Source organism: Mytilus californianus, unplaced genomic scaffold (assembly GCF_021869535.1).
Source record: "Mytilus californianus isolate M0D057914Y unplaced genomic scaffold, xbMytCali1.0.p SCAF_12, whole genome shotgun sequence".
NCBI classification, from domain to species: Eukaryota; Metazoa; Mollusca; class Bivalvia; order Mytilida; family Mytilidae; genus Mytilus; species Mytilus californianus.
The window spans coordinates 15,432,854-15,454,583 of NW_026262604.1; the positions used below are offsets into that span (position 1 = coordinate 15,432,854).

Here is a 21,730-nt window from a genome sequence, read left to right on the forward strand (position 1 = left end):
AACTTATATATACAGACAACAATTGCAGAAAATACTTTTATGTCATTAGTGACCCTGCATAAACCTAATAATTCATCCTGAACTACGGTGAAACGAATTTTACCTTTTATTGAGAACTTTTTATTCGAGAAAGAGAACCACATGTGGCAGCCATTTTGAAAATTCAACAAACTTTTTAAGAAATTTTATGATACATTACTAGCAACTTATATTTATGAACTTTTATTGGAGGAAAGCTTAAAAACATATTATTTAACAATCCACCGTCCGCTATTTATAATTTTTTACACATTCTGTGAATATTTCCAAAACTGTGAAGGACCGTGTATAAATAAAAAGTCTAGCACATTGATCTACAACAAGATTTTATTCATTTTAGCATATTATCTGAGATAAACATTAATCATAAATATTTTTAACGCTGTAATAGTACATCAAATAGCAGAAGGCATGGGATATCCAAGCCACGCTGCTTGCTGATTGTACAATTAACATACGAACTTTGAACTTTTAATCTCGAAAGTACTAAACAACTTGGACCCATCATTCTAATACTTTTATATAGAATTTTAGTAGTGGCACGGTTTATTTTTATACTGCATAGATAACTGCTTAAGCTTTTACAAACCAACTGCTTATTAACTAAAGCACACTTAGTCTAGCAATATAAAATATTATATCAACCATTCATGACGAAGGCAAAATTAATAAAATACTTACAAATTCCACGCAAACCTCTAACTGGAACACAACATTTAACGCCAATTACTATCTCTGACAGCAAAGGGACATACTTAAGAGATCAGGTTAAACATCCAATTGACAAAAATATACACCGGCGGTATAAATCAGGCACAACTATCCAAGATCAATTAAAGTGGCTTAAAACAAATATAAACAACAAGATCCAAAAAGTCGGTGATATCAGTGTATTTATATGGTCAGGTCCTTGTAACCTCACTACAAGGGACAAGAATGGTTACATTTCTATAACATCTACAAATGATGATACTATCCAACTCATTTTAGACAAAGTTCACTAGTGTACTGATACTATTAAGAAATATCCACGTTCTAAGATTACAATACCTGAAATACCACCATATTCCATCATTAAACATTATCAGAAAATAGCCTCAAAGATCAACAGCAAATAACAAAATAATCACAAGGATAGCAATAACAACCATAGCGACTTGGTGACACAATCAGATATTATAGATAAATATTCAGAATAGGAAACACAGCTACAACAACAAATAGTCAAAGTTAACGACGGCATAAAATATTTGAATAGTACTCTCGGAACCAAATCTCCCTGCTTCTCAATCCACTAACAAAGTAGGCGACAAAGATCAAGAGGGAAAAGTAAACCGACTGAGAAATACCTAAACTGCAACTTATATTCCGACAGCATACATCCAAAAAGATTACTTGCTAAAGCCTGGCTTGGTCAAATTTCAGACTTAATACAGAAAGACTGTTGGTATTAATAACATCATAATTGAAAAGTAGACTTTAAAAACAGAAGGAATGGGATATCCAAGCCACACTGTTAAAATATAGATCTGATTAAAAACCAATTGTGAACAAATAATAACTGAAACAATATTCTTTAAGCAACTACCAATTTAAGGTGATTAATAACCTGGATACATCATGACAAGCATTAGCAACCAGGGATTACATATAAGTACCAACCCCCAAACCCAAAATTTGCGATCCAATGATTTTGAGCTAAATTTAGACAGGGCAATCGCTCGGAAACTTCAAGCTAAAAAACGCCAAGCAAATATTATCTATAAATTCACGGAGTGTGGTATTACTGGAGAAGCCGATGCTGTTTCCTTTGAATTATTAAAGAATGCCATGATATATTATTATCAACAACCCAATAGTGAGAACAACAACATTACTGTAAAAACTGTACAAGACCAGGACAAAAAAGGCCTTATTATCAGCATGATATTTAGTATGTACATAGACCAAACCCACGTCTATACATTGCCAGTATACTACACAACTTGTCGCTTACTAGTCAATGGGAAAGATACCGATAGGTTCATGAAAACCGACCTACCCAATATACATAATATCATCAAAAATGTAGTCTTAAATGGTAACCGAGTAAGTCTACAAACACTCAATAACCAGTTAGAAGAACAATTACAACAACTATCGAGTATGAGGAACTCCACAACAAACCCCAGTCAGGACTCTAGCATCAATACCCACCCTACTGTTACACATAAAGATACAAGTATATCTAAACAAAACAGTGAGACAACTTCAATTAAGTGTATAAAATGCAGACGAAACGTTCAGACAAGAGGTGTTTATTGTACCAATGGAAAACACTGGATTCATTATAGATGTGGCCATTTAACCGAGGATGACATTCACAAAATAGAAAATAGTACTAGAGACAATACCTATACATGTCAAATATGTACAGAACCCAGTGTTAGTAACAATATTACACCAAATCTGATGTTAAAGTCACCTCCATAAATTGAATGTTTGCACTCTGCAAGGGACAGTCTAAATGAAGAGCTACAACTGGATTTCTGCATATGTGATTTACAGATAGACGGTGATATTATCAACTGTGAAGTATGTACGTTACCTTGTCACCAAATGTGTATCACACGGAACAAAGAAAACGATGATACAAACATATGTACAAACTGTATAGGCAATATGGATCAAAGAACTGACTTGCCGAACTCCACTGAACAAGATGACGTGATTATTAGTACTACAGCTACTCCGCTAAATTCAAACTCTATGAGGAATGATGATGAAGAAAATACAACTGTGAAAAGTACTTACAATAGCAACAACAATGAATTTTTCGTGTATAAAAACTAGTAGAAACAGGTACGAAGTATACACAATTAAAATGGGGTTACGAAACAAGGGTAGTGCTTTTATTTAAATCCGTTCCTACACAAGACGTTTCTTAACCGAATAATAACATCAACGATGATAAAAAGTCAAATAACAAAAATACCGAACTCCAAGGATAATTCATGGGACAATAAGCATATCAACTTAAATGGTAAATGTCTTAATTTCAAAAATTGAATAACAGCAAAATTTAATTTGTAAATGACATAATTGATGATAAAGGACAAATTAATCAAAATAAGATTTTAGATAAACTATCTTGCCATGCTAATTGGTTTTCGGAATATACTAAATTGATGAAAGCAATACCAAAACAGTGGTTACAAGAGCTAATAAAAGAAGAATCAATTAAAACAAAAGTCGCTACCGACTCCGAATTTAAATTCAAAGATAGAGAAGGAAAAATGGTACCAATAAAAACATTTTCCTCGAAAGATATCTACATCTCGCTTTTAAATAATATATTATGAGAAAGCAATAGGATTTCAAAAATGGGACAGAATTCTAAATTTAGATAACAATACAAGGAAAAGAGAACAAGTGTTGTACTTTATCTTTAACTATATCCAAGATAATAAATTGAGAATGTTAAGATGTAAATTTCTACATTACATTTTACCAACCAAACAATTATTTTTCTCTTGGAATATAACTAAAACTCCTTTATGTAATATATGTAATGTTATTGAAGATTATGAACATTACTTTCTGACATGCAAATATCTGAAATTATTTTGGGATCAAATGAAACTAATACTAGACAAACTTTAAATAGGACATCATATAATATCACTTGTATCACTTTTGTATGGATACAAGATAAACGATACAAATTATTACAATATCAACGATTTTTTAACAACCATACTTTTTACTATATATAAAGTATATTATATATCCGAGCAGAAAACAAAACAAATTAATGTGTTTGAAATTTTTAAAAATGAACTTCTCCAACATTACGAAATATTGACAAATAAACAAGGCAAATATAAAAACTTCTACAATTTGGTTGCAGAAAAATTTAATTTATCTTCTTGACTAAGATTTATAATATATCATATTAATTTCTTTTTATTTTGTTACACATTATTTATTAACAAAACTGTATATTGTGTACTAACAATTACTAACCTTATCACTAAAATGCCATATACTAACGTTAACGAGGCCTGGATAAGGTACCGGTACTTTATGTATCTCTAACAAATGTACATTTCAGATAAAATTATATTGAATTTAAAAAAAAAAAAAAAAAAAAAAAGAAAAAAAAAAGGATAATTTAAAACAGAAAGTCCCTTATCAAATGGCAAAATCAAAACCTCAATCACACCAAACGAATGGAAACAATTGTAATATTACTGACTTGGTACAGGTATGTCCTTATGTAAAAAATGATGAAATAGACCTGGTTTTATAGCTTGCTAAACCTCTCACTAATATGATAGTCGCATACAATTGCGTTGTATTGACAACAATGTGTGAGCAAAACAAACAGACATAATATGTACAAATGCCGAAAATATGGGTACAGCAGTTAACACTGTATTATAATCTAATCTTATAATAAAAACAAACAAACGGTCAACAAAGAAAAACAAAATGGTATATAGACACTCCATAGACAAAGCACATAAGCAATAATGAAAAACAAGAATGCAAAAAATGACCATAGCATGATCAACTTTCTACTCAGACACTGGTGACGTTTTATAAAGTCCGAGTAGCAGCTGCAAGCTCTTGAATACTGCATGAGTTGGAAAACGTTTATCCCATATGCAGGTGAAGTTGATATATTGCTCCTAAGGTGGGGGTGGGTGGGGGATTTATAATTTCAAAATTAAAATCATCTCGTTTGTCACAGATCCTTGTACTGAGCTGACCACTTTATTCGAGGTATAAGTCTAAAAATAAGGCGGAAGAAGCTGTGTCTGTTGTTTCTTCTAGTTCTGAAGGATATGATAATGGAACACAATAAAAAAAGATGGATTTTTTAATGGAAAGAACATCATCAATATATCTGAATGTGAAATTAAATGATCTTGCTTTTTTTATTATCTTGTTTTTGAGAAGTGTCTGAAGGAACTCCGACTCATATGAAAACAAGAAGAGGTCTGCAAGGAGAAGCGCACAGTTCGTTTCCATCTTTATCGTGCCGACAATTTGTTGGAAAAAATCTACCTCCAAACTCAACAAATATGCTGTCAATAAGAAACTCCAGTATACTAATCACTTGTTCCTCGGTGCAGCATGTTATATCTTTTTGTTCACTATATTTTCTGATTGGTAACCTTAAGCAATAACTATATAGCGTATGTTACCATTTTTATTTTGAAAAGCATTGGGGATTATTTCTTTTACACGATATTTTAGTTTCACATGGGGATTGGTGGTATAAAGGGTTGAAAAATCAAAGGTTTTGATCAAACTAATTTCAGAGAAAGATCGAGATTTAAAATTATCCAGAATGATTTAACCAGATTTGCGTTTTGACAATTAATGTCTACTTAATGATGCATAGGGCCAGGTATTAGAAATCCAAAACGTAATACAAACACTGACGTGCTGATTTAAAAAAAGCACAAGATAAGCATGTACGGACAAGGAGTCAGAGATATGTTCGAGGGACATACATTCCATACATTAAAATGACTTGAAATTTTTATATATTAAGCAGTTTTCAAGATAACGATACCCGAATTTTCATGCCACTGGGCTTATGATACCCTCTGTGACTAACAGTTTACCAGCCAAGGAATTAGAGAGTAGTATTTCACAATATTATTTTAGAATGTCGATCTTTACTTTAGCATATTGATTGTTTTTGTTTTGTTATAATCAGGTTAAGTCACGGATATTGGTAAATACTATCCTACATCGAGTATTAAATGAATATGCAATCTCGATCACTATACAATTACAAATTTTTAAGATTTTTTTGTCAGTTTGTAATCTGCTCACGAGTTGAAATATCCCTTTGGTATCTTCCGCCTCTCGTTCTGATCCAGTACTGGTATAATCTAGAAATAATCAACATAAAAAGTAAACAAGACATGTACTGTGACGTATACTACTCTTACAGTTTTCCTATAGTCATCTTGTTATCATACCATCTATTCCAGTCAATGGTGTTACGTTTCTAAGTTGAAAATATATGCTATTGCACTAACAAGAGTGTTCATTTTAATTAACCAAGCAACGATTGAAGAAAGTACATGTTATGCTGATAAAAGTCACTTCACAAATTATGTTGGTCGCCATTAGGTTTTGACTTATCACTGGGTTTGTACTTAAATGAGCAACGCAATGGGTGTCACATGTAGGACAGGATCTGCTTACCCGTCTGGAGCAACTGATAACGCCCCAGGTTTCTGATTGGGTACGTGTAGTTTAGACATTAGTATTCTATGCTGTGTTTAGTGTATTGTTTGTCTTTTCGTCGTTTTTTGTTCAACTGCTTACATGTACCTTTCGGGAGCTCCTGATTTAACCCCCGATTTTTGGTAGGGTTCGTGTTGCTCAATCCTTATTTCAATATGTAATGTGGCATGCACCCGTGTTTTCTTTTCGTCGTATTTTCTTGCAAAGTGGGTTTTTCATCGACTTTTTATTGTCTCTGTTTGATCTCTTTGTATGTTCTCTTCCAGTTTTATGTACAACATCAGCTTGTGACCGAAAATGTAATGCACGTGCTATACTGCAGTCTTTCATCGACGATGCACTTTTATCATCTGATTGAAAATTACGTGTTTGTTTGTTAGTTAAATAGATGACTTGTCAAACGTCCTACACAACAAATTAAAAAAAATACTTGTATAATATTTTTCTGCGCATATTTAATTACAATTTTTCCATAAAAGTACAAACCTGTGCGAGGTAACTCAACTCTTACATGTTTTTCTGAAGGGGGATCGCTAGTGCTCTAAAAGAGTTTGAACATCCTTCTCCACATGTTGCACCCGTCGTGTTGCCCATCTGAGTATACAGTGGGTGATAAGTGTCATTCGGTAATGTAACATTCGAGAACCAGTGGACGGAATTTACAGAATTGGCGCTAGGGGGAACTGTCCATAATTGCGTTAAGGTAGCATCATTTATAGGGAACACCGACTAAAGCCATTTTCGGGTACAAATGTCATAAACGAATGCTATTAACAACAGAGACCGTGAGTTGTATTTTTCCTGTGAGTCATAGTTTAGATAAAAGAAATCCAATCATATGTAATAATAGGCATGCAATTTAGTATCATTTATGTACAAAACAATAAACAAAAAATAAACATGACAGCAACAAACGATAACCACAGTCTTTTTTACGTGTGCATATATACGTCACTTCGGTCGTCAACAATGAGCAAAATCCATACCGTATAGTCAACAAATATAGTTTGAACATATGTTCTGTCGGTGTATATCGTTGCTTACGATTTTGTTTCGTTTCATTATCGTGTTCTGGATTCTGCATTTTGCAGCAGTTTTTACAACATTTTATGATTTCTAGTAAATACAGAATATAAAAATGTTATTTGTATTGATATAGCATCGACAATCGTGACTGATGGCTTATACACAATGATTAACATTGATTGTATGGTATATTACTTTATTCATATGTATTTGTATTTAAGTACAAGTATGTAATAACGTTTAGTAACTTTCACAAGATATTGTTACAATATAATCAATGAACATGTAACTTTTTTTAATTTTTTTATTATTAAAAAAAAGTACTTTTGAATCTTTCCTTATGTCAATAACTGCTAGAATATTCATTTGTACTTTAGAAGGCTACAAATGATTTCTTCAAAAAATATCTCCATTGCACTAATGAATAGTCTTTATGGCATACATAATCAGTTTTTTCGGCATAGTACTGATATTGAAAATAAGCTGTAAGTCACAATATTAAGCCCTTTTGTTTGACATGCGAGCGAACCAGGTCAAAAGATTTCAGTTTGTTTCGAAATTTTCTGCATTTCATTGATACGCATCGCTAGTAAAACTGCGTTTGCGGCTGTCAAATTCTCATTTGACGGCGTCAACTATTCAACTACAGTTACTGTACTGCTTTTCCTTAAATATCTATATAAGGAAAATCTGATTATCTATTTCTCTTTTTGGGTTTTGTTTGGGATCGATATATCAACAAACCAACCGTAAGAAGACATGATAAAATATGGTTAAATTTCTCTACGTATGTTCAAGCAATATGAAGTCTTGGTAATAGTGTGAAGTGCCAGGTAAACATTTTATTGAAATCACAAAGCCGTGATATTGAATTTTAAGAAAAACTGAACAGGGTGATACAGGCGAATGCAAGTCCGATACAGTAGCTTCGATTTAAGAGATGTAGTTAAATTGCATATAAGACAACTAACTAGCAGATAACAAAGGATAAGGTTGTATAAACAAATAAAGTGTAGTGAAAGGACGAGATGAACAAACCACACAAACTCCGACAGGCATATTTACTTTATAATTTTCAATATATCTACATACTTTGATCAGCATGGTTATTAGAATACGGATAGCAAACAAAATATTACTTTTTCCTGAAGTGTTTTTTTTTTTTAATTCGATTGACCTTACATATATTTTTGGAGAAAATATAACTTTATTTGTATGGCAATCATCGTCACAGTGATAACAGTACTTATGTACGTAATAAACGTATTTGTAATTACCAGACTATATTTTCGTATAATTACATCGATTTCATATTTATATGCTTACATGTAAGTTTTAATAAGGCACCACCTGTGCTCAGCAGCAGTTTGAAATTTTCTTGTACATATATTTACGCCTTTATAACAATATTTCAATTTGCAGATTAGTTTCATTTCATTGTTTTAAAACAACCGAGAAGAGAAGGTATGTTTTGTACATAGTAAAATGTCCTTGTTTTGTTGCTAGTTTCACGAAACAACATTCATTATATCAAAGGTTTCATCACTCACTTATTAATTATAAATCTAAAATGTTCAGGAATTGTTCTTCAAATCTGTTTTGTTTTTGTGTTTTGTTTTACCACACTTTTTGATAATGGCTGTAATTTTAGTGTTGTCTTTCAACCAGTTTGGATTGTTTTTTTTAAGTATTGTTATGAATATTTTTATTTTATTGGATAACATCAGTTCGCTAATTTATAGTTCGAAGAAATTCGTAATGTTTATTTTGTTTTTGTAATCATGTACGGTTTGTTCTGGGAACTGTGTTAATTGTGTATTCCTATACTGTTTAATGACGTTGCAACGGCATGAATCCATATTACAACATGCTTAATACTTTAGGTTTGCAATCAGGGACTGTAGGCAATCGTTGACAAGGTATTATATATAACGATTTTTTTTACATAAAAAATGTTTAGCTTCGACTGGTTAGACCAGCGTGTAATTTCTTTTAGACATACAAAACAGAGTGAAATTTAAAGGCAGGGCGGTCAGACAAAATGTTCAACACAGCCGTATATGTGTCTGACCCAAGTCAAGAGCCTTCTATTAAATGCTTGTCGTTTATTGCTGTTTCTCATATTTGTTTTTCGTTCATTGTTTTGTACATAAATCAGGCCGTTAGGTTTCTCGTTTGAATGGTTTTTACTTTTGCAATTACGGGACCTGTTATAGAAGACTATGCGGTATTTCAATTTTAAGTAACCAGATAAACTTAGATAAACTATATACTCGTACCTAAACCAAGTCTGTCCGTAGGTATCTTTTTTAGACTTTGGGCAATTTAGAGCCTGTAATAATCTATTGACACCTGTTTTGTTTCCATAATATGTCATATTACATTATGTATTTGTGATATGAAAACAATGTGTTCACTGCAGATTTTTGAGAGTTTCAATTTGATTTGTTCACATTTTTTATACGATTGAGAGCTTGGTTTATCTAAATATACAATATATGTACACTATCGGAAAATATATATTTGTACGATCTTAAGAAACAGGCCGAAACGCGAGGCTCGAGTACAAATTCCAGTAATGTACACATATTGTTAATATCTATCCCGTTGCATTTACGTTTAATTTCTATAAATTCAAAATTTGATAGAAATGGACATGATTAAACGCGGTCCACGGGGGACTCCCCCCCCCCCTCCAAAAAAAAAAAAAAAAAAAAAAATGTTACGAAAACAGCAATTTTTACATACTCAGTGGCTCAACATAAAAGGAGACTTTATTTGTATATGTACAAAGAAAGCAAACAAATATTTGTATAAGTCATATTTGAACAATAGTTGGTAAATTGCAGGATGAATGAAGAGTATCGTGTGGGATACGATATGTTTCCACTCGAGATAGTTAAATTTTCAAAACGAGAGCTGAGAAACATCGTATTGCATGAGTTTTAGTGGAATAAAACGTTTCTCTAATGATTTTTACACGATATGCAGACAACTTTTATCCTTCTTTTCCTCTGCAAAAAGATGTGTTCTTTCTATGTAACGTCGTCAGATATGGTCGCCTTTTTTCATGAAGTCACAATAGGAAACTTGGAGGAAAGCAAGAAAATGTCACGTTATAATTGAATTTGGACCAATGAAGAACTAATTTCAAACGAAACATATGATGATTAAATAAAAAAGATCAACATGTCAGTAATCGAAAACTCGTCTAAGAATTAGAGTATATTGTATATAGCCAACTGTTTATTATTCAAGAATATATTGACCTCTTGATGTCTTAAAGTTATCTGTGTCATTTGGTTGCTATCGTCTTTTTTTAACTACCTCTCTTTTATGGACACATTATATAACAGAAAAAAAACATAACGGTTTTAGGGGATGTTAATGCATACATCTATAACAATTAGGAAACTAATTTGAATTAATGTAAACTTTCCGAATTGCAATAAATTGTTCAAAAAATTATAACTGATATATGCCATAATTTCAAATATACAAAAGATATTGTAAGTTCGATTATTTACTGTTGTTCAGTTATGAGTGTGGCTACGCAAGTGATGATTGCAGATCTTTTAAAGTTTCTTTCATTCCTGTTAGTTATATATTGCTTGTATCAATAAGCTGTATAGTTGTATGTAAATAGATTTTACCACTGTATCGAGTGTGATACGGATATGTATCCACTCGAAACAGTTAATATTGAAATTTAAATTTCAAATATTTGAAATTTAACTGTCGAGATTGGATAGTTATCGTAATGCACAAGATTTGGTGGTGGAATCTGTTTTTCTAATGATTTTTAAACGATACGCAGACAAATTGAATCCTTCCTTTCGAATGCAAAAAGATGTGTGACTTCATCATGCCTATTTGTGCTTCTTCGTTACATTTGTTTGTTTTTATAGTGATTAAGATTATAACACAATGTTGACTGCTGTACCCCTATTTTTGACATTTTTACCAATTGTGTCTGTTTGTTTTGTTCACGCATCTTTGTCAATATAATGGAATTTGATGCGACTGTCATACAAGTGAGAGGTTTAGCTAGCTATAAAACCAGGTTCAATCCACCATTTTCTACATAAGAAAATGCCTGTCCCAAGTCAGGAATATGACAGTTGTTATCCATTCTTTTGATGTGTTTGAACTTTTGATTTTGCCATTTGATTGGGGACTTTCCTTTTTGAATTTTCCTCAGAGTTCAGTATTTTTGTGATTTTATTTTTCATCAGGCATGGTCAGCTTTTTTTTTCATGTCGTCACAATAGGAAAATCAGAGGAAAGCAAGAAAATAAGACGTTATAATCGAATTTCGACCAACGAAGAATTGAGATCAAACGAACCACACATTGATTAAATAGACATATTCTTACTTGAAAATGTTACATGTAATGTGGTATGAATATTGTGTATCTTTGTACAAGACAAACTAGATATACCGGAATTTAAGCGTGCTATATTGACTACTGTTGTTCAATATCTTTCTTGTTTTTTATCATCCCATTTTGTATCTTACTTTTGTATGAAACGTCATCCAAAGAACAATATTCTGACTCAAAGCAATTTGTTGTTTTTACTCCTATATATGTCACGCTCTTGACGGTGAAACAGCAAATTTTAATTTCTTAGAGCTTTGTAAATCGAAAGAAAAAGTCCAATCACACGATTCGAGAGTGCTACTATTATATTAAGGACGATGCACGATGGTTTATAAAGCATGTTGTCCGAGTTATACAGAGTTGAAATAGCTTTCTTGCTCTTTACACATAAAATGAAGCTGACAGTTGTTGGTAAGCTAATATATATTAAATCAAAATTCAAAGAAAGTATTTCAGTTAAATCAAGAATTGCCAGTACGAGTTTTCATCTATTTGTCTGCATTCATATACTATATGGCTCTGTAGTAGGCTTCTCTAGAAGATATGCCTAGGGTAAAGTGTAGTATAAAGAGTTTTGTTGTGTGTTCCCAATGGTGTATAGTCTACAGCCTAAGCTCTAACAAGTGTCTCATTAACGTGCACGAGGTTTACCCTTAGATCACATTTTACAGCTCTTTAAACTATTAGACATAATACATGAAAAAATCTCATTCCAACTAGTATTCGAAGTGTAAAAATCAAATTGATCAGATATACATGTACTGTAAAATCTCAAGAGATAAATGATTTCTTCAAAAATAAACACATTAAAAGTGTAGACAAGGTAAGAGAAGTCGTCGGTTAAATTTTCATGTTCCTATTTTTCAATATTTACAAAACGTCTTCTTTAATCCCATAATAGCTTAAAGTGGGGTTATCCTGTATTTTGTATTAACAAAAGAAGATTTAGGGAATACGTCAATGAAACAGCTGTATCCAACGAAATAACCAAAAGAAATTTAGAGGTAAAAAAACAATTCTAAACAAATAGATTATGATAGGCTTTGAATTGTCCCATTCTAAACAAATATCTACGAACAGATTTGATATTAGTACGAATTGATGAATATCTTATTTTGGATTATTTGGTTATCAGTTTTTTTTTCAGTATTTTTAAAGAGACATTGTAAACCTTGATTGTTTAATAGAGTACGTAAAATATAAAACACCCTTTCTTGCAATTTAAATTGTGGTTATACTGTATACATGATTTATAACAAACCTTTCTAAAATTGTTTATTGATAAATTAGTAAATTATAAAGAATCCAAGGTTTCAATTGCCACAGGCAAAGTTGAGCTAAATAGATTTGGCTATTTTTTTAGATAATGTTTGGTCATATAGCGTTTCTACTGTTTAGGTTCTTATACATCATTGTCTTTCAAATAATTTTTTTGAATGGAAAAGGGGTATCCATGTTTTCAATACTGCAGATGAGGGAGGGGGCATTGACACATTTTACAAAATTTGAGCAATTCTATATTTGACATGCAAAAGTTATGTCTAATTTAGTCAATACTCTAAATGAGTATCTGATTATTCAGTGTCTAACACTTGATTCAGATGTCATGTACCTATATCTCTTGACTGTGTGATAATGTTTGGCTTCAAACTTCATTCCAATGTTAAATAAGAAAAAATCAGATGTTCCTTTCAAGCCCAACTCCTCCCCTATGACGCTGTGAAATTTCTTACACAATAATTCAACGACTAGAAAAATACTTGTAAAATATTTTGCTATGCATATTTGATTACAATTTTTGACATAAGTACAAACATATGCAAGGTGACTCAATTGTACATGTTTTTCTGAATATAAATAAAGCGACATTTCAAAAAATCATAATTTGAATAAAATGTTACATCATTAGTGTACACGGTAGACATGTGTTGAAGTTTGAATAGTCAATCAATAGCCGCAGAAAGTACACAAGTTTTAATGTCAACTGTGCGTTTCTTCCAAACAGTTGTTGAAACGGTGCTTAAAGGGGCACAAGCTACGAGATATAAAAAAAAAAAATAGAATATGATTTCGTTTGGTTCAATCACTAATAAAAGTGAAATAATGAAATAATAATTCGTTTTTAGCAGCCAATTCGGTTCAATTTTGTCAAAATAAACAAAGAAATATCGCTGATGAATTATTCACTTGCAAGTGAATAATTCGACCCCATCATATCCGTATTCATGTGACCTTCGATTTAACCCATTAGATAGAGATTGGTTACGCATGCATAAGTCGTGTTCAGCCATTAAAAGGAAAAGAATGTCAACATTGAAAGTGAAACAAAGGTTAATCATTTCGTTGACTGATTCGATCCACAAAAAAAATCTTTCTTATACAGGTAAAAACGTTAATCAACTTATTTTTTAACCTAAAACATGAAATCAAACAGACCTATAAAAATCCAAATGCATGAGGTCGCTATGCTATTTATATTTATGTTTATGATTATATCGTGTTATGTGACCATCGGCAGTATTCGGAGGTCATCTCGATAGTTAATTAGATTGCGTCTAGACCAAAAAAACACACGAAATTCCTATATATATTATCGTGTACACGCATTGTTAACTGTATATTTCAGACTTGGATATACGTTTTAGAATGTTATAAATCAAATATGAGAATTTGAGTCAAATCGGTGAACATGGATTTGACAGCTAGTGCCCCTTTAAGACATGTATGTAACAATGTACACGAGTCATGGCAACCTTTAACTAAACTGTAACGTCTTCAATTTAGAATAGCAACAGTTCTTAAAATACAAAAGGGGCATCGGTAGCCGAGTGGTCTAAATATTCGAACTACTGTGTCACTGAGGTTGCAAGTTCGAATCCTGGGGCAGGTGCACTCGACTCCAATCCTAATTGACTAGGATTGTCAGTTTTCCTATCGAAGGACGGTGGTTCTCTCTGGGCACTCCGGTTTCCTCCACCAATAAAAACTTACCGCCACGAAATAGCACAAAAGTGTTGAAAGTGGCGTTAAACACCAATCAATCAATCAATAAAATTCAAAAAGTTTGAAGGTGAAAGGTAATTCTATAATTATATAATAGAAAATAGAAAATATGATATTGATATCTGCCAGACTTATAGTTTGTAAATATCCTAAGAACATTTGTTGATATATTAATGATACTATTCATTTTATAATTCAAATACCAAACATGCCCAAAATGGCTACATTATAATTTATTACAATGTTTTGAAAATTATTGTCAATTGCAGCCGTTATTGGAGACTTCTAGACATCAAGGCGACAATTAGTTAACATTTTATGATGTTGAAAATTCTACTTTTACTTGTACTGGTGTTACTGACTCTACAAGGTATCTGTTTTTATATACTTTTGATATTTTACGTTGCAATAATTGTTTGTTTGTTGATGTATAACGCCACTTTCACCGACCTTGTAAACTTCTTGGCAGCCAATTTTTTTATTGGTGGAAAAATGTAAAGTGCTCAGAGAGAACAACCGACTTCGACAGGAAAAGTATATTTCATCTTTATAGATGATATAAAAAAAAATAATCTTCTCTGCATAACAAATAGCCAGTTTGCTCCAACACATGTAGCTCCGAACAATTTTTCAAAATCGAGAGTATGCCATTTTATCGCACAATTGAAATAATTAACATTTATAATATCGTCTTAATATATTCCTTTGATTTATACTTTTCTTTTGAAGAATTTCATGGGCGTCAATATAACCGACACAGACGTCATCATAACCGTAAGAAAGGTAAGATACACATCAATGTTTTGTTTCAAAAATGTAGTGAGATTCATGGGCCTTATTCTACTAACCAGGATGCGCATTTAGACAAGTTACTTAAATGAATGTCGAGGCAAAAGTAAATGGAAATCCAAATCCTTATAGAATACCTATTACAATAAGGATATTACATGAACAAATTACAAGTCTTTAGGGATAAGGCCCGGTTAACACCAACATATTCCTCTTGTTTAACAATTCTAAATGTACACCATGGAATGGAAAGTGGTCTATGAATATTCTGCGAAAAACATTCGCAAACATGTTCAATCTCGCCAAAAAATGTTATGAAACTTTTTTGTTTTTTTCCCTACGATACAGGGTAAATATTTTGCCCCATAACACCAATTTTTCTTTTCATATAAGACTTCACTAGCTCATAAAAGGTCATGTACCAAAATTTAAGCAGATTCTAGATTTATTTTCTTTCGATTTGAAACCTAAATAATACCAATGCAAATATAAGGTAAAAGACCGAGTCATACTTTTCCCGCCATTTTTTAAAACTTAAATATCTGGAAAAGGAGCTCCATAACCTATCAATATTTTTAGCCTGTTTTGTTTTTTTAATTTATGTTCTTCTGACTTATAGTATCAATTTTGAATTCTATATTTTTTTTATTTCACCTAAGTACATCCTTAAAACTCAAAACAGCACTTCAAATCATTTTCAAAAAAATAATACATATACATATGATAATTCTAAATGTACACCATGGAATGGAAAGTGGTCTATGAATATTCTGCGAAAAACATTCACAAACATGTTCAATCTCGCCAAAAAATGTTATGAGACCGTTCTAAGTCAGTAGCAGGTAATTAGATGGCTATCGATGGATTTGATCTGCAACACATGTTCTTGTTTTTGTTTGCTATTTAGAAGCATAAATCAGGCCGTTGGTTTTTCTCTTTGTTATTATCTTTCAAGTTTTCACAAACCTTCTAAGAATTGATGAATATGGTGTCAGAAGCCATTTTCGAAGTGTTCGTGGCATACTTTTTAGAAACCTTGAAAAAAAGTGAATGTATGATGCTTGTCTATCTCTGTCAACCTTTTACTATTGAAAGAGAGAGACTACTGATACCAAAAGATATAAATCAAACTGACAACGCCATGACACAAACAAACAAAAAAACGACGGAAAGACAAAAAATAGTCTACAAAGCACAATGTACATAGACAACTAAAAACTGAGCAGCTTTATAAGAACGCATTATAGTGACTCCATTCAATTGCTTTGTACAGTCAAACTTGCCAAATTTCATTCATGCTGTTGCATAATCCTCACAATTAACTGTTGTATTATGGGTGGTACAAAGATGCTTAATCACTGTTGTGTTTACTGTACAGCTGATTTGCAAACAGTTGTAAAAGATCTTAAATCACAGATATACCCCCTTAAGAAGTCATTAAGAAGTTTTCACATCACATATATACCCCTTTAAGAAGTCATTAAGAAGTTCTCACATCCAAGATATACCCCCTTAAGAAGTCTTTAAGAAGTTTTCACATCACATATATACCCCCTTTAGTAGTCATTAAGAAATTCTCACATCCCAGATGTACCCCCTTAAGAAGTCATTAAGATACATTTATTCATTACTTTACTCACAATTTAAAATTATTGTACAATAGCTTACTCATTCTTTAGCACTATAGAAAGCCGTATTTATATTTCAGGAGTATCTTCTTATCGCCATTCAAACCGGCACAGAGGTAATGTACAACACTAATTTATTTTAACTCTACACGGATAAAACAATAAGATAACTATTCGATTTGTTTTATCAAACGTGCAGTTAAAACACTCTCAGATAGCGGATTGCGCGCTCACAAACATGCTTCTGTGTCTTTCACGGGCTTGGAGATGGTCCATTGTTGTAGATGGTTGTAAATGCCGGCCGTTGTATTATCATTTTTTTATGTTATAGATGTACAGTAATAATATGCTTCTCATTTTATTCCACTCCCATATATCCTCATTTGCATATTAACTCTGATTTTTTTTTTTAATCGTACGAAAAGGAATTATAGAAATAATTGAAAATGTTTCACATGTTTAATTTTCTTCTCATTTAAACGGATTGAATTGAGTTAAGCAAAACATAAAATATAAGGTGCTTCAGTTTTTGATGGAAAACAAGTAGTATACAGCTTTCTGATTAGTAGGAGGTTTCCTGGAATAAGTAACATTGCACATTAATAGAAAATGTTTTATAATAGAATAGAAAGAATATGGTGTATCCATTCATACCACAATATCAATAAATGCACACACAGCGAAAACAACCATTTGTTTTGATGTTCTTCATCTCATAGTCCGAGTCCTTCAATACGGGTCAACAAATCTCGGCTCAGCTCAAGTTTAAGATAGCCCCTAGCACCGGTTTTAGCGGAATTCATTGCAAACAGACGATCACGCCACAAAGCCAAGGAGTAACATAAATAAACACAATGTATACTTTATATGTAAAGGATTAAATTGGGTTAAACAAAACATAAATTGTTAAATGATTCAGCTATGGATAGAAAACAAGTAGTATTCAACTTTCGGAAAAGTAGGTGTTTTCTTTGAAGAAGAACATTGCAATCTGTAATTGTTACAAAATGAAAATAAGAAGATGTGGTATGTTTGCCAATGGGACAACTCTCTACAAGAGACCAATTGACATGGCAATTAGCATCTATAGGTCACCGTACGGCCTTTAACAATGAACAAAACCAATACCGCATAGTCAGCTATAAAAGGCAAAACAACAAGTTAAACTCTAAATCCCTACATTGAAGTTCAAACCTTGGACGAGTGTGCCTATTGTTAACGGACATACTATGGATAACAACATCAGATTTTAAGACTGTAATTTTTATACTCTTATTTTCAACTTCTTATCCGGTAAAAAGTCTAATTTGGTAGGGCACATCGAGGACGGGATTGTTGTAACGACAATTAGTTCATATCCGTCGTTGTTTGTGAAACAGATTTTCCATAAAGGTCAGTCAACTTGTGGTGTCGTCCGTAAAATTTTCGAAGGGATGATTTTAACCGCACAAATCATCCTTTCGAAAAGTCAATGCAATATTCTCTTGAGGATGTACTTGAATCAGGTTTAGGAATTATTGTCAGATGTTCGGACTTTTTTGTTTTTTTTGCCCAAGGGTAAATATTTTGCCCCATAACACCAATTTTTCTTTTCATATAAGACTTCACTAGCTCATAAAAGGTCATTTATCAAAATTTAAGCAGATTCACTACAAACCAGTAAAAGTCTGAAATGGCCTATATCTGTACTCGACTGTACTGATTTTTACTCGACCAGTCTGAATTGGTCTGAATTTTACTCGACAATACTCGACCCCAGTCTTAACCATACTCGACTGTACTGATTTGTACTTGACCCTTGTCTTTGCCATTGAAAATAGTCTGAACTATTACTCGACCAGTCTGAAACTCTCTTAACCCATTCTCGACCTGTACTCGACCTATTTTTTTCAGTCTAAACCATACTCGACCAAAGGTCTGAACAATACTCGACCAGTCTGAACCATACTTGACCAAATTGCCTCTACTTTTTCTAAATTTTAACTGTTAAAATAAATTATTTTATTTTTTAACTGACATGACAACAGCCACAATAAAATAAAGATATTTTATAAAAAACAGATTTTTACATTCTTACATGATTCTCAGATTTATCAAATAGAGGTAGTTAAATCAAGTTATCTTATGTAATAATATAATTATATTAATTATAGGGTTTTAGAGTTTTGTTAAAAAAAGATTTCTTTTACCTAAAAACCACACCTATACTGGGGGTAATTAAACCTTATTAAGGTGCTTCTTGTTTGGCATGTGTTTTCTTTTTAAATTAATTTTCCTAAATTCCTAAATTAAAACTACATAGGTTTCATGGTTACATACAAAAATATACAATAGTTATATAATTATCTTTTTAATGAGGTAACAACAGCCAACAAAATCACTGAAATTGTTTTACCTTATTTTAGAAATATATCTATTATTATAATTTTGGATATATTATATACAATATATATCAAAAAGGGATAAAAATTATAGAAATTAATAAAATTGTTCTTCTGATTAGTGGTGAAGTATAAAGTAATACCTCCTGCTTGGAGCAAACTCATGAAAAAGATCACACCTGGTCAGAGAGTATTAAATTCTGAATAACATTCATTCAAAATTGCAACATCCTGTGAAACTTAAATCACAAGGCCTTTTGAATTCACTAGATAAGTAATACACGAGTTTAAGAAAAATAGGGCTTTCTTTTTACCTTGTAAAACATACATATACTGAGGTAATTAAACCTTATTAAAGTGCTTCTTGTATGCCATGTCTTTAATTTTGACAAAAATTATTTAAATTTAATTGAAATAAATTTTTACTGTAACTTTGGAACACATTTCCTTTTTTAAAAGTTTATCACAGGATTACTATGGAAGTTCTATTATCATGATTATATTAAATTCTTGGTTTAACAAAACAAAGGTGTCATTTTTTAAAATTTATCAAGTTGCTTTATATGCTATTTTATATATATTTTAATAAAAAAATGTTCACTGCATTATTAACTAAACTCAACTGACACCATAAATCTCTGCTAGACGTAAGTAAATGGTGAAAATTGTCCAGTAACCATAAAATATATCTGAAACATTCAAAAAGTTTTGAATAACATTGAAAATATTAGTCACAATTCAGTTTTGAGATTATTTGATCAGCTTGTTTTATTTTTATTTTAAAGGTGATATATATGTATGTATATAAGTGTTGACGAATATGGTGTTGAAGTTATATTATGTTTATTGTGAAATTTTGGTTTCAATGCTATACTGAATACATTTTTAATTTCAAATTGTTGTTCAAATTTCTAGCCAGGGGATATAGCTGTTGTTAAAAACAGTTCCTAAATTGATGAAATACAATAGAAAGATATATACAAATAATACGTCTAGGTTAGTTAAGACTTGGTCGAGTATGGTTCAGACTAGGTCGAGCATGATCAGACTAGGTCGGGTATGGTTCAGACAAGGTCGAGCATGGTTCAGACTAGGTCGAGTATGGTTCAGACACGTATAAAATGGTTAAGTACTGGTCGAGTACAAGTTCAGACTGTTAAGTATGGTTCAGACTACAGTCGAGTATTATCAAGTAAATTTCAGACCAATTCAGACTGGTCGATGAAAATCAGTACAGTCGAGTACAGATATAGGCCATTTCAGACTTTTACTGGTTTGTAGTGATTCTAGATTTATTTTCTTTCGATTTGAAACCCAAATAATACCAATGCAAATATAAGGTAAAAGACCGAGTCAGCCTTTTCCCGCAGTTTTTTAAAACTTAAATATCTGGAAAAGGAGCTCCATAACCTATCAATATTTTTAGCCTGTTTTGTTTTTTAATTTATGTTCTTCTGACTTATAGTATCAATTTTGAATTCTATAATTTTTTTATTTCACCTAAGTACATCCTTAAAACTCAAAACAGCACTTCAAATCATTTTCAAAAAATTAATACATATACATATGATATCGATTAGCATATTATTATTTGCAGATAGTAAAGTGACACATTATGGCAGTTATAGACAAGGGAACTACATGAATACAACACCTCCACCTGTTGGTGGTGGGAGAAGTGTTCGTTTACCGCTCAATCTATATCCAATTTTCTATAAACTTCAACTACAACCTTTTATATATGGAACAAATGCATCCGAGTTCTATTTCACTGGAAAAGTTACTATTAAAATGAAATGCAGGCGGTCAACGAACGAAATCGTTCTACACAGCCATCAGCTTAACATTCGGACACGTTCTGTCAAGATACATCCATTGGCACCTGGGCAAAATACAATTATTCCTACAATAGGATTTGATACTGTCAATCAGTTCCTTATTTTGAAATCCAATACACAATTAATTCGCGGGTCGAAATATTCTGTTTATATTGAGTTCCATGGACCTCTACTTTCTGAACTGGCTGGATTTTTTCAAACTTCATACCAACGTGGAAATGATACAATGAAAGTAGAAATAAGTCATATGAACAGTATAGACTGCACGAAAGAAAAAAAAAACCAAAGATCGATAAATACCCAGATGGGCGTTTATATAATATGTAATAGAGAGCAATTCCAATGGAGTTATATTCTGCCTAATATGATTGCATAACAATCACTCGGGATAC

General features: G+C 31.9%; 1 protein-coding gene across 1 annotated transcript in view; it reads left to right on the plus strand.

Moving 5' to 3' along the window:
• Positions 1-2,700: 2,700 nt before the first annotated feature.
• The window catches only part of LOC127722303 (glutamyl aminopeptidase-like), a 40,261-nt gene continuing 21,231 nt past the window's right edge, over positions 2,701-21,730 (plus strand). The window contains exons 1-2 of the mRNA XM_052229193.1: positions 2,701-2,824; positions 21,098-21,180. Of these exons, the coding sequence (XP_052085153.1) occupies positions 2,701-2,824; positions 21,098-21,180 (207 nt within the window). The remainder of the gene's footprint in view (positions 2,825-21,097; positions 21,181-21,730) is intronic.